A 13694-nucleotide genomic window follows, 5' to 3' on the forward strand; every position below is an offset into this window, starting at 1 on the left:
AAAATTAGTAAAAGATGATATACTTTCCTCTTTAGACTTCTTTGATTTTGAAACTTGTGTGGATTGTATAAGAGGAAAGCTAACTAAATCTACAAGGAAGGGTTCAACTAGGAGTAAAGAAATTTTAGACTTGATACGCACTGACATTAGAGGACCTTTGCCCTCCACTATATGTGGGAATAAATATTTAATAACTTTCATTGATGACTTCTCACGATATGGATATGTTCACTTGATTAACGATAAATCACATGCACTTGAGAAATTCAAAATTTTCAAATTAGAAGTAGAGAAACAATGTGGAAAACGTATCAAAGTTGTAAGGTCTGACGTGATGGTGTGTACTATGGGAAATATGACGAGTCTGGTCAAAATATGAGTGATTTTGCAAAGTTTTTACAAGAGTGTGGAATAGTGCCCCAATACACCATGTCGGGGACACCTGAACAAAATGATGTTTCTGAAAGACGTAATTGAACCCTAAAAGATATGGTTAGAAGTATGATGAGTAGAACAAATTTGCCTGAATATTTATGGGGTGAAGCTTTGAAAACTGCTATGTATGTTTTGAACAGAGTTCCAAGTACAACAGTTGCAAAGACACCGTTTGAATTATGGACAGGACGTAAGCCAAGTTTGACTCACTTTAAAGTTTGGGGATGTCCAGCTGAGGTTAGGATTTGTAATCCATTTGAAAAGAAATTGGACCCTAAGTCAACTCCTGGCTACTTTATTGGGTATCCGGATAGATCAAAGGGATATAAGTTTTACTGTCCAAATCGCGGCACTAGAATTGTGGAGTCCATTACTGCTAAGTTTCTAGAAAACGATTTTGGAGATAGTGAGAGTTCCACGTTGAGAAAAACTTTTGTTGAACATAATCAAGTTGTTGTTACAGTTGCTATTATATAGGAAAGAGTTGGTTCTCAACCAATTGAAGTTGTTAATGAAAAACAGAAGAACAAAAAGGAACCTCCAATTCCTCAAACAATGATTGAATCATTTCCTGAGCCACAAGTTAGGAGATCACAAAGGAAAACAAGATCTGCATTGCCCAGTGATTATATTACATATTTATTGGAGAGCAATTTTAATATTGGGCATATTGTTGATCCTATAACTTATAACCAAGCATTGACAAGTCGCGAGACAGATAAATGGATAGCTGCCATTTCCATGGAAAGGAATAAAGTTTGGGATAATGTTGAACTTCCTCCAGATGCTAAGGCTGTAGATAACAAGTGGATTTTCAAAAGTAAATTAGATTCAAAATGAAATGCAAGATTGGTTGCAAAAGGTTTCACTCAACGAGAGAGCATTGATTATGTTGAAACCTTCTCCCTTCTCCCCTGTTTCGTCAAAAGATTCTTTTCGAATTATCATGCCTCTTGCGGCACACTACAATTTGGAGCTTCATCAAATGGATGTTAAAACAACATTTTTGAATGGAGATCTTTCTAAAATGACTTATATGAAACAACCTGAAGGTTTTGTTGTGAGAGGAAAAGAAAACTTGGTGTGTAAGTTAAACAAATCCTTACATGGTCTCAAACAAGCATCTTGATAGTGGTATTTGAAGTTTGATGAGGTTGTAACCTCTCTTGGTTTTGTTGAAAATACTATTGATCAATGCATTTATCTTAAAATCAGTGGGAGAAATTTTATTTTTCTTGTACTATATGTTGATGACATTCTGCTTGCCAGCAGTAACTTAGGGCTGCTTCATGAGACAAAGAAAATGTTATGTGCTAATTTTGAGATGAAAGATCTTGGAGAAGCTTCATATGTAGTTGGACATCGTGATAGAAATCATGACTTATTGGGACTTTCTCAGAAAGCTTATATACAACGTGTTCTAGAAAGGTTTAATATGAAAACTTGTGCACTTGGTGATGTTCCTATCATAAAAGAAGATAAGTTTAACAAAACTCAATGTTCAAGGAATGAGCTAGAAAGGAAGTCTATGAAGATGATTCCATATTCTAGTGCTGTGGGGAGCTTAATGTATGCTCAAATTTGCACTAGGCCGGATATAGCCTATGCAGTAAGTGTCCTTAGCAGATTTCAGTCTAATCCAAGACAAGAGCATTGGAAAGCAGCTAAGAAAGTTATGAGATATTTGAAGAAAATTGAAAGTTATATGCTTACATTTCAGCGTACAAATCATCTTGAGGTGATAGGATATTTAGATTCTGATTTTGTTGGATGTCAAGATGATTTGAAATCAACCTCAGGTTATATTTTTATATTAGTTGGTGGTACGATTTCTTGGAAAAGTGTTAAACAGACTCTAGTGGCATCTTCTACTATGCAAGCTGAATTTGTGGCGTGTTATGGGGCTACAATCCAAGCCGTTTGGTTAAAAAAATTTATCTCTGGCTTGAAAGTTGTTGATTCCATCTCAAGATCGATCACCATCTACTGTGATAACAGTGCAGCAGTATTCTTTTCAAAGAATAATAAAATGTCTGGTGGGTCAAAGCATATTGATATCAAATGGTGGTTAGAGACAGAGTTAAGAAAGGGCAGACAAAAATATAGCATATCAATATAGAGGCAATGATTGCAGATCCCTTGACTAAAGGACTCGCTCCAAAAGTCTTTAAGACACATGTTACTAATATGGGTATTGTGAAAACATTTAATGTTTTTAGTTAGTGGGAGTTATTTATGTAAAGAACTACGTTTTGGGCTTGATCCCTTTGTGGGGGTACGTAGGCAACCCATATGTTTTCGGGTACAACCCCTTCTGACAATAAAATATTTTCCCCTATTCATGGACTATTTTGAGCATGTATTTGACTTATGTCTTTTATTATAATATTATTGTGATCTTAAGATATGACATGTAAAGACATAAGATGAGTCTCTTTTGGAGACATGTGGCTTCATTTTGATCAGAAGCATTATGAGGATCGATATAAATTAGCACAGTTTTGATCACATTTGGTGCTATGTTCATACCACATACTACCACACTGGTTAGAGGTTGGGGATCCATGTCGATAAGGATGTTGACATTTGTAGCTGTGGAATGATCTTACATCATTTAATTGGTGTAATGACTTCCATATTCGGTGTTAATATTCTTGTTGGACCGGATGATGTTACGTAAGGTAACATCATTGGAGTTATTTTTTTGTGGCCACCTAAGTAGTCTAACTCGGGTGTTAAAACTTTGTTATAGCAATCAAATGTTTGCCCAAGTGGGAGAATATTGGAATAATTTCATATAGGGGCTTCACATTCGATTGTAAATTTTATTGGTTAGATGTATGACTCATAATGATATTGTGTTTGGGCCAAATTTATTAAATAATCAATTGGGTCTTTTACACCTTACAGATTGTAATTAATTTGAAGTGGTGATTTTAAATAAGTGGGCTGAAAATAAACCTTAATTAGAATTCTAGTCGTAATGGGACGGTTCAAATTATTTCCTATATATAAAGGCTAGGTCCCCTCTCCTCTCCATATGTTTTATTAGCTTGCCCCATTAATAGCTAATACTTTGTGAAGAGCAATGATGGGAAGATCTTGACTGTTATTACAACTATCATTCATATCAACAATGGCTTTCCAAGGTATGAATTCGTTTTTATAAATTTATTGGAATGTGATTATCGATCCTTAATATAGTTAAAACTAAATTCAACAGATACATCCTAATGTGACCAAATTTCAGCTACATTGAAATTGTTATAATCACATTTCTCATCTCATGAAATATTTGCTTATTTTCTCAATAAACCTATTACTATCTCTATAAATAATTTTTTTTTTTAAAAAAATCCACTTTCTGTGCAGCTTTAGTGATGAGAATCTCTTTGCTGCAGAGATATGTAAATCTCGAAAAGACAATTATATGCACACTATAATTTTTATTTTTTTACTACGTTTTAATTGTATTTAAAATTCTTAATCTTTGTTCATTATAGCACTTATGTCTCTAACGGTTTTTCATGTCATTATATTTTCAAACTTTTCATTTGTTAACCCACTTTGTATTTGATAACAATTTTATGTCAAAAAGTCCGTGGAAATGGCGTAAAACAATTTATTTTTTTATCATATTTTTTAAAAATACAAAAATTTCCCCTCATTTTAGAGCACGAAAACAAAATATTTTGATTTAAATAATCATAAAAAACGAGATGTACTAATTAATAGAATGTTGAAGATAAGAATTCGATGAAAAAATGTTGAGAAAATAATTGATACAATGGACAAAGATCAAGGAGCTTCACCACAATTAAAATATGGTGTATCAAATAAAAATTGCCATGACAATATAACCACCCATTTTGATCTCTAATCAATCTTATTTTCATTCAATAATACTCACAAATTAACAACTATGAACTAAACTCTTATTTTTTAAGACTTCTGCATATTTGTTTTAGTGAAGGTATTTGTAGATTTCGTGGACTTTTATAGATTTGCGAGTAATTCATGGATGTCTTTCATAGACTTTTATAGTTTTCATTTTAAATTTTTTATAGACTTTCGTAAAATTCAAAAGATTCTTAAAGATTTTCATTTAAAATAGAATTCATGAAAGAATAGTATAATAGCGTGAAGTTCTTATATACGATGTGGTGATTCTTATAATTACCTTTCTTCTCCATATGTGATAAAAAATATTTTTAAATTAATAAAAATATAACTCACTTTAATTAAACTAGTCAACGTTGAATGTGCATTGCATATTATTATAAAATGCTTTATAAGTGTTGTAAAAATAATATTTGAATATACGTAAATGTTAATTAATTTAATATGAATATCAAGAAATATACACCTGATAATTAATGTTAAATCATATATTTAATTTTTAATTAAGTAAAACTGGATATTAATTAGCATACATGGATGTGAATAATAAACTATATTCTTGAATGTAAAATTCTAATTAACTTATAAATGGAATTAATAACACTGAAATGTTTATGGATGAATATTAATTAAATGAATGTGAATGTTAATTAGTTGAAAATTAATAATAGGAAATTCATACATTAATGAAAGTACACTGATGAAATAAATATGTCAAATGTACATGTACATTGATGATAACTAAATTATTAAATAAATTAAATACATAAAATAAAAACTACGGTATTATTAAAATAATTGAATGATAGTCGGGCTAAAATCGTTTAAAAAATATTATCCCTTGATGTGATATTTAATAACACTAAAATACATAAATGAAAATGAATATTAATTAAATGAACGTGAATGTTAATTAATTAAGAATTAATAATAAGGAACTCATATATTAATAAAAGTATACAGATGAAATGAATCTGTCAATTGTATACGTACATTGATGGTGATTAAAAGGTTAAATAAATTAAGAATATATTGAAAAACAAAAACTCTTGCGTTATTTGAAAATATTTGAATTATAATAGTGTTAGAATTGTCCAAAAAATGATTCCTACTTGTAGGTGTATTTAATTGGGACTTTTAAAGACTTTTTTAGATTTTATGGAATTTCAAGTGACTTCTATGAATTTTTGAAGAATTAAATAAGTCTTCAATAACTTTTGTAGACTTTGATTAAAAATTTTAAAAAACTTTTAAAGTCTTTTTCATCTTGTAAATTCATTATATACCTGAAAAATAACAATCATTCCTACTTCCTAATTAACATTTTTGAGAACCATGACATCCATAATAATTTTTTTGGATAGAGTCACTTGTCATGGGCTAGTCATTCAATTTTGGTGCAAATAAAATAATATAAAACTTTTATATCAATTTCTAAAGACACGATAAAAAAAAATTTCACAATTGACATAATTTCTAGGACACAAATTGTTCTTAACAAAAAAAAGGTTGATTATATAATTTTATGTGTTAGGTCTCAAATTGTAATTGGCATTCTATGAACAAAAAGGGACTTAATTGAACATGTTTAAAAGGCAAGGCTTGATGTGCAATATTGTATAGTTGTTAGGGTTTGGTTTGTGTATGGAAAGGGAGCCAGCCAAAAATTATATATATACCTCTACACGCCTACAAAAAAGAAAAAGCCGCCTGGGAGAGAGAAAAAGAAGCGGCTGCCGGCTGGGAAGGCTGATTATCATATCCATATTAAATACATTGGTGCCGCCAACATCTATGGGAGACAAAATTAAAGTGGTTGCTGGTGTAATTAAGAAAAAACAGCAGATTGTAGGTCGAAAATTGAGTGGTGGAATTGATCGAGTCAGCCAGCTGCTGGTCGAGATTTTGAATATTCATGCACGCCTACCGGAATTAAGTGGGTTGCCGGCCGCTGAATTTAAATAAACATATATACGCAAATTGAGATAGCTTTGGACACATATTGGCAGCGGGAATCGATCTTTGATTTCGCTTGACTAGAGATCCAAGTTGTAATTCATTGGTAAATCCATCTACATCAATCTTGTGATCCGGCAACCACGTTTGGGAAAAACATCAAGGTTTCTAAAGACAAAATACTGGTGGTTCCTTAATCCTTTGAGGAACAGACTATCTAATTGGGGATTGAGAGAGATGGACGACAAGCACAGGAACTGGACAAGAACTGGAGGTTATTGGAATTCCACTTGGTGATACAATCAGCTAAAGACCAGGAGGCTATATTGGATAGCAGATTGGGCTGCAGGAGATTAGAAGTATTTATAGCAGTAGATAGTGAGATTGGAACAGCGGGTCTGACTAGGTATGGAGTTTGGCAGAACTTGTACTTGTTGGATTGGTATAGTGGAAACTATTGGCTTGTTCCCGGAGTTTTACCCACATTGGGGTTTCTCCGTCATCAAACAACTGTGTTCTTTATATTTTTGCAATTTACTTATTTTCGTTAATTCAACGTAGGATAGTAAAGCTTGTGAATTGACTTGGACACATTAATAATTGTGACTTGTTACATTTATTTATTAATTTGTAAAATTTTGCATAAACACATATTCATCCCCCTCTAGGTGTTATTTGGGTCAAACTACGTTATTTCAAGTGGTATCATAGCTAAAACTCGAGTCCTGACCTATTGTTGTCTAGATGAGTCAATCACTATCTGTGCCTCCGTATTTTGACGGAAGCAATTATGCCTATTGGAAGGTTAGGATGCGTGCTTTTCTCAAGTCCTTAGATGAACGTGTTTGGGTGAGTGTACAAAATGGTTGGAAACCTCCTTCCACAATTGTGTCAGGTGTTGTCAATCCAACTGATATTTCACTTTGGACTAAGGAAGAATTAGCTTATTGCAATTGGAATAGCAAAGGACTTCATGCATTGTTCCCGAAGAATTTAGGAGAGTGTCAATGTGTGAAACTGCTAAAGAGGTATGGGACATTCTAGAGACTACGCATGAGGGAACTAAAATCGTAAAAAATTCAAAATTACAAATGCTAACCTCTAGGTTTGAAGAAATCAGGATGAAGGATGATGAATCGTTTGATGAGTTTTATGCAAAATTAAATGACATTGTAAACTCTAGTTTCAATCTAGGTGAGAAGATTCCCGAGTCAAAAATTGTGAGAAAGGTTCTTAGGTCTTTGCCCGAGAGATTTAGACCTAAGGTTACAGCTATTGCAGAGAGTAAGGATTTGAACATGGTTAAGATAGAAGAACTTGTAGGATCCATTCAGATCTATGTACTCACCATCTCACAACCTAAGAAAAACAAGTCCATAGCGCTGAACACAGTTGGAGAAGAAGAGTCTGAGTTGTCTGACATAGAAACCCTTAGAGATGAGGAAATAGCTTACTTCGTAAAGAAGTTCCAGAAAGCTTTAAAGGGCAAGAGACGGTCCCAAGACAAAAATAGAGGAGTCCCTAGTAAATTCCAAAAAGAGGAGTGATAAACCAACTGCTAGGAAGTCTAGTAAGAAATCTCAAGTTGTTGGGTGCCATGAGTGTCAGAGATTTGGGCACTATAGAAATGAATGTCCTAGCTTTAAGAAAAATCTGAAAAAGGGAAGGAGCAAGGCATTAGCTGTGTCATTGACTGATGATGATTCAAACTCAAGTGATCAAAGGGATTCCTCTAGTAGTGAAGATGAAAAGGGTTATATGGCTTTTGTGTCTATAGTTAAGAGTGAGTCAGATAAGGACGGTGAGAAGGTTGAGGAGGATGTAGAGAGTGAGAAGTCTAGTGGCGATACTGAGGATGAGATGGATATACATGAGGCTTATCAACTTCTGTTTAAGGAGAGTCTCAAGATCAAAAAGGTAAAAAAGACCCTATTTAAGAAGGTAGACGAACTTAGAGAGAGAAAGAGAGACTAACTAATGATCTTCAGGTCTCATCTAAAAACCTTAGTGAGTTGAAGTGTGTCAATGAGAAGCTAGAGGACAAGTTTAAGACACTAACTTGTGAGTTAGAGAAATCTAATATTCAACTGCAGTCTTTTATGAGTGGGACTAAGAAACTAGATGACCTGTTAGGAATGAACAAACCCACTGGGAATAGGCAAGGTCTAGGATTTGTAAAGAGTGAAGCAACGTGACTAGTTCATCCAAGACCACATTCTTGCCTGTTTCCAACTATCCTAGTAATTCAATCAATCGTGAATCCAAAAGTAAAAGTGTCACTGAATTGAATGCCACTAGAGCCTGTAAGATTTCCACACCAAAATTTCAGCACCAACAATCACATGCATTTGAGCCTAGGTTCATACCCACTTGTCATCACTGTGGCGCTTTAGGACACACGAGACCTAGGTGTCATAAGCTAGCAGATAGGAATAGAAATCAGGATATCCTTAGTCAAGTAAACTTCCTTTCAAATCAGGTTAGTCACTTAACTGAGATGGTGACAAAATTGACTAGGATTACCTCAACCTCTAGAAAAGTTTGGGTCAAGAAATCTGATGTGGGTAGGTATGGTGAGAATTCAAATTGTTCTGTAGCTCATGTTGCATATAAGACTCAAAATACATGTATGTGGTATCTTGATAGTGCTTGTTCTAGACACATGTGCGGTAATAAGGTCTTATTCTCTACCTTTGATGACTGCAACAGTGGTGTAGTTATCTTTGGAGATGGGGGTACGACACCTCTCCGTGGTAAAGGCACCATCAACATATTTGGACTTCCTACTATATCTAATGTGTTTTATGTAGAAGGTCTTAAGTCCAATCTGTTGAGCATTAGTCAAATTTGTGATGCTGACTATGAAGTGAGTTTTATTCAAAAGAGATGTACTATGTATGACTCTTCAGGTGATGTTGTCTTTGAAGGTGTTAGAACGTCTGATAACTGTTATGGAGTTCTCCTAAACTCTATCTATGTGTGCAGCAGTGCTAAAATTGATATGTCCAAACTTTGGTATCAAAGACTCGGTCATATTAACTATAAAAGCATGTCAAAATTAGTCAAAAAGAAAATTATTGATGGTTTACCTAAAATTGAACAAAATGAAAATGCTGTGTGCAAGCCGTGTCAACAAGGAAAACAATTTAGGATAAACCATAAACAAACATCTAAAATCTTGATAAACAGACCCTTAGAACTTCTCCATATGGATTTAATGGGACCTTCTAGGATTGAGAGCCTAGGAGGTAAACGTTATATTCTTGTTATGGTGGACGATTTCTCTAGATATACCTGGATTGAGCTACTAAGAGAAAAATTCGAGACTTGTGATCTGGTTAAATCTTTGTGTAAAAGACTCAGAATTGAACAAAATCTTTCCATTTCTAGGGTTCGAAGTGATCATGGAAAAGAGTTTGAAAACTCTAATCTTGAAAACTTCTGTTTGAAGGAGGGGATTCAGCATGAGTTTTCCTCACCAATCACTCCACAACAAAATGAGGTTGTTGAGAGGAAAAATAGATTGCAACAGGAAATGGCTAGAGCCATGCTTCATGGCAAGGATCTAGCAATGCATTTATGGGGTGAAGCTATTAACACTGCTTGCCACATAGTGAACAGAGTATACCTGAGACCGAAAATCGATAAGACTCCTTATGAGATCTGGAGGGGCAAGAAGCCTACTGTTAAATACTTTCGTGTGTTTGGAAACAAGTGCTACATTCTAAGGGACAGAGAAAACTTAGGCAAGTTTGATTCCAAAAGTGATGAAGGGTTTTTTCTAGGGTACTCTAGGAACAGTAGAGCCTATCAAGTATACAACTTACGTACTCAGAATGTCATGGAGTCTATAATTATTGTTATTGATGATGCTTTCTCTAAGGGAGAGAGCGTTGAAAATGGGATAGATTTAGATGATCAAAGTGTTGATCAAGGACCCACAATCGAAGATAAAGAACAATCAATTCCAAAATCTTCACGATCCCCCAAAGGCATAGACATTTCTGTTAAGGATCCTGTGAACAAACTAAGCTTCCTAGAGAACCATCATCCAGGGTCAAATCTAACCATCCTAAGTTCAACATCATTGGGGATCTAGATGAAGGTATGAGGTTAAGAAAGAGAGTTCTAAATAACAAAACCTATCCAAGTTATGTATCTCAGATTGAACCTAAGAAAGTTGAGGAAGCTCTTAAAGATGAATGTTGGGTGAATGCAATACATGAGGAGCTTAATCAATTTGTTCGAAACAATGTTTGGTATCTAGTGCCTAGGCTTGATGATTGCAATGTGATATGTACTAAGTGGATTTTCAAGAACAAGATCGATGACCAGGGTACCATAACAAGAAATAAGGTTAGGCTAGTTGCTCAGGGGTACACTCAGGTTGAAGGGATAGATTTTGATGAGATATTTACCCCTGTTGCACGTCTTGAATCCATTCGCATCCTTCTTATGGTTGCTTGTACTTGAGGGTTCAAATTGTATCAAATGAATGTCAAGAGTGCCATTTTGAATGGAATACTTCAAGAAGAGGCATATGTTGAACAGTCCAAAGGATTCATCGTTCCTAAGCTTCCCCATTATGTCTACAAATTGAATAAAGCCTTGTATGGTCTGAAACAAGCTCCTGGAGCTTGGTATAACAGACTCACTGCATATCTCGTTGATCATGGTTTTTCACGAAGTGGTGGAGACAGAACTTTATTCATTAGACATATTGAAGAAACCATAACTATAGCACAGATCTATGTTGATGATATTGTGTTTGGCTCTCCCATTGACTTCCTTGCTTATGAATTTTTCGAATGTATGAAACGAGAATATGAAATGAGCATGGTTGGAGAGGTAAGTTACTTCCTTGGCCTTCAAGTAAAGCAAATTGACTATGGGTTGTTTATCTCTCAGTCAAAGTATGCCAAAGACCTAGTTGAGCGATTTGGACTGGATAGTAAAAAACACACAAGGACACCTATGAGCACAAGTGCTAAGTTAGGTTATGATCCTATATGTAGAAATATTGATCAGACATTGTATAAGAGTATGATAGATAGCTTACTCTACCTTACAGCCAGTAGACCTGACATAGCTTTCAGTGTTGGCGTGTGTGCAATATTTTAGGCAGATCCTAAGGAATCCCATTTTAGTGCAGTAAGACGTATCATTAGGTATGTGAATGGGACTATAAATCATGAGATCTTATATTCCAGAGAGTCAAATCTTGAACTCGCCGGCTATTCTGATGTCGATTGGGCTGGAAATGTCGATGATAGGAAGAGTACCTCGGGTGGATGCTTCTATGTTGGTTCTAATCTTGTGTCATGGATGAGTAAGAAACAAAACTCAACTTCTCTGTCTATAGTCGAGGCATAATACATTGCAGCCGGTAGCTGCTGCACTCAATTGCTTTGGATGAAGCAAATGTTGAGAGATTATGGGATAAATCAGGGCACCATGATTGTGTTTTGTGATAACACCAGCGCTATCAATATATCCAAAAATCCTATTCAACATTCTAGGACTAAACATATTGATATTCGTCATCACTTCATCCGTAAACTTGTTGAGTCCAATGTGGTATCCCTTGAACACATTGCTACAGAAAATCAGTTTGCAGATCTGTTCACTAAACCTTTAGATGGTCTGAGATTTGAGTCACTTACGAAGGCTGTTGGTGTTTATGTACCTCCTTGACCAGTTTTATAGGAACATTCATGTACAGCTCACTTCCATGTCTATTTTTGCATTCATTTCATTGCATGTTCATTTTGTTTGCATTTATCTTCTTCATATGTTTGTCATCTCATCATATAAAAAAATTAAATAAAAAATAAAAAAAATTACGGTGACACAACTGTGTGGCGCATTCATGTTAAAATAAAAAAAAATAAGAAAAAAGGAGGAAAATTTCTACAGCTTGATATATAATTCTGAAACTTGTATGTTATGACCGTGTATGAGCTCAAATGGAAAAGTTGTAGCATTATTTCCATTGCTTGTTTAGGTCATCATGGAGTACTTAGTATAGGTGTTTTCATGTACCATCTGCACTGCACACAGTATGAATTTGTTAGTGGGACTCCACCGTGTGTGTGAGATTTGGGATGGCTGTCACATGTTAATAGGGTGACTTTGAACATGAATTGACCATTATTTAGTAGACCTAAACCCAAAAATAATCCCCCCATCACAATAAGCTCATATCTTAATGTTCTTCTTCAGGGCTTATTTGACTTGAACAATTAAGCCTGCAGAGTCTCTTAAAACTTGGTGCTTATGGTCAACTGATCACTTAGGTTAACCGGCCTAAAGCCCACTTCAGGGGTCATCAAAGTCGCCTAATGGAGAAGAACCTGCACTTAAGATGAACAATTAATGAGAGTTGGAATAATATGAAAATCTGAAAAATATAAAAGCTCATAGTAAGGGGGAGATAAGTAAAAATGATAAGTATAGGTCCTACTGCACATTACATGGTTTGACTTTCATTATTAGGATAATATACTTATTGGCAGTGATTGACATGTCCCTTCTCACAAAATTAAGGTTTGGAGTCTTGCTTGCATTTGATTAATGATACTTTACACACATGAGTCACTTATATTTTTATTACTTCATTTTGGACTGAACTCAATATGTGAAGAGGTATACTACTTGTTAATTTTGCTTTTACATGTTATCAACTGCATTTTTTGTAGTTATGTGTTATTGCTCGACTTGGTCTTAATGTGATTCCCTTCAGCATTTATGACAAAAAGGGGGAGAGAAAATGTATATACTGAGGGGGAGAAAATGGAAAATGAGAGCATGCACATTTTGTTGATTGACATTACTTGTATTGCATTGCTATGTCTAGGGGTCGTCGGGGAGAGACATAGATACATTTACCTACTGCATAAAAATATGAAAGTTTGCATTAAGGGGGAGCGTTGCATTACATTCCATATCACATCCATAGCTGTTTCAGTTTTGATGTTTAGTGACGTTAATGTTTCGATTGGTGTTTTGATTGACATTAATGTTACATCTCAAACTAGCATGTTAATTTGTGATTAAGTGCTTTAATTTATATATTTCCTGTATCACGTGCTTTTACACTGGGTATGTGAGTTTTTGAATTTCAGGAAACATATACAACAAGGAATGCAAGACTCGGTGATTCGAATGCTGGATAGTTTAGGTTGTTTTGATTGATTGTAATTCCTTGACTTGAATTTGTATAGTTTTGTCAGAGAATGCCAAAGGGGGAGTTTGTTAGGTCTAAAATTGTAATTAGCATTCTATGAACAAAAAATGGACTTAATTGAACATGTTTAAAAGGCAAGGCTTGATGTGCAATATTGTATAGTTGTTAGGGTTTGGTTTGTGTATGGAAAGGGAGCCAACAAAAAATTATATATACA

At 34.5% G+C, this 13694-nt stretch overlaps 1 protein-coding gene across 1 annotated transcript; it reads left to right on the forward strand.

Moving 5' to 3' along the window:
* The first annotated feature begins 10398 nt into the window (after positions 1 to 10398).
* On the forward strand, positions 10399 to 10764 carry LOC111373410 (uncharacterized mitochondrial protein AtMg00820-like). Its single transcript, XM_022995953.1, has one exon. It carries the CDS (start codon positions 10399 to 10401, stop codon positions 10762 to 10764), a length of 366 nt encoding a protein of 121 aa, XP_022851721.1.
* Positions 10765 to 13694: the final 2930 nt, after the last annotated feature.

Source organism: Olea europaea, chromosome 2 (assembly GCF_002742605.1).
Source record: "Olea europaea var. sylvestris chromosome 2, O_europaea_v1, whole genome shotgun sequence".
NCBI classification, from domain to species: Eukaryota; Viridiplantae; Streptophyta; class Magnoliopsida; order Lamiales; family Oleaceae; genus Olea; species Olea europaea.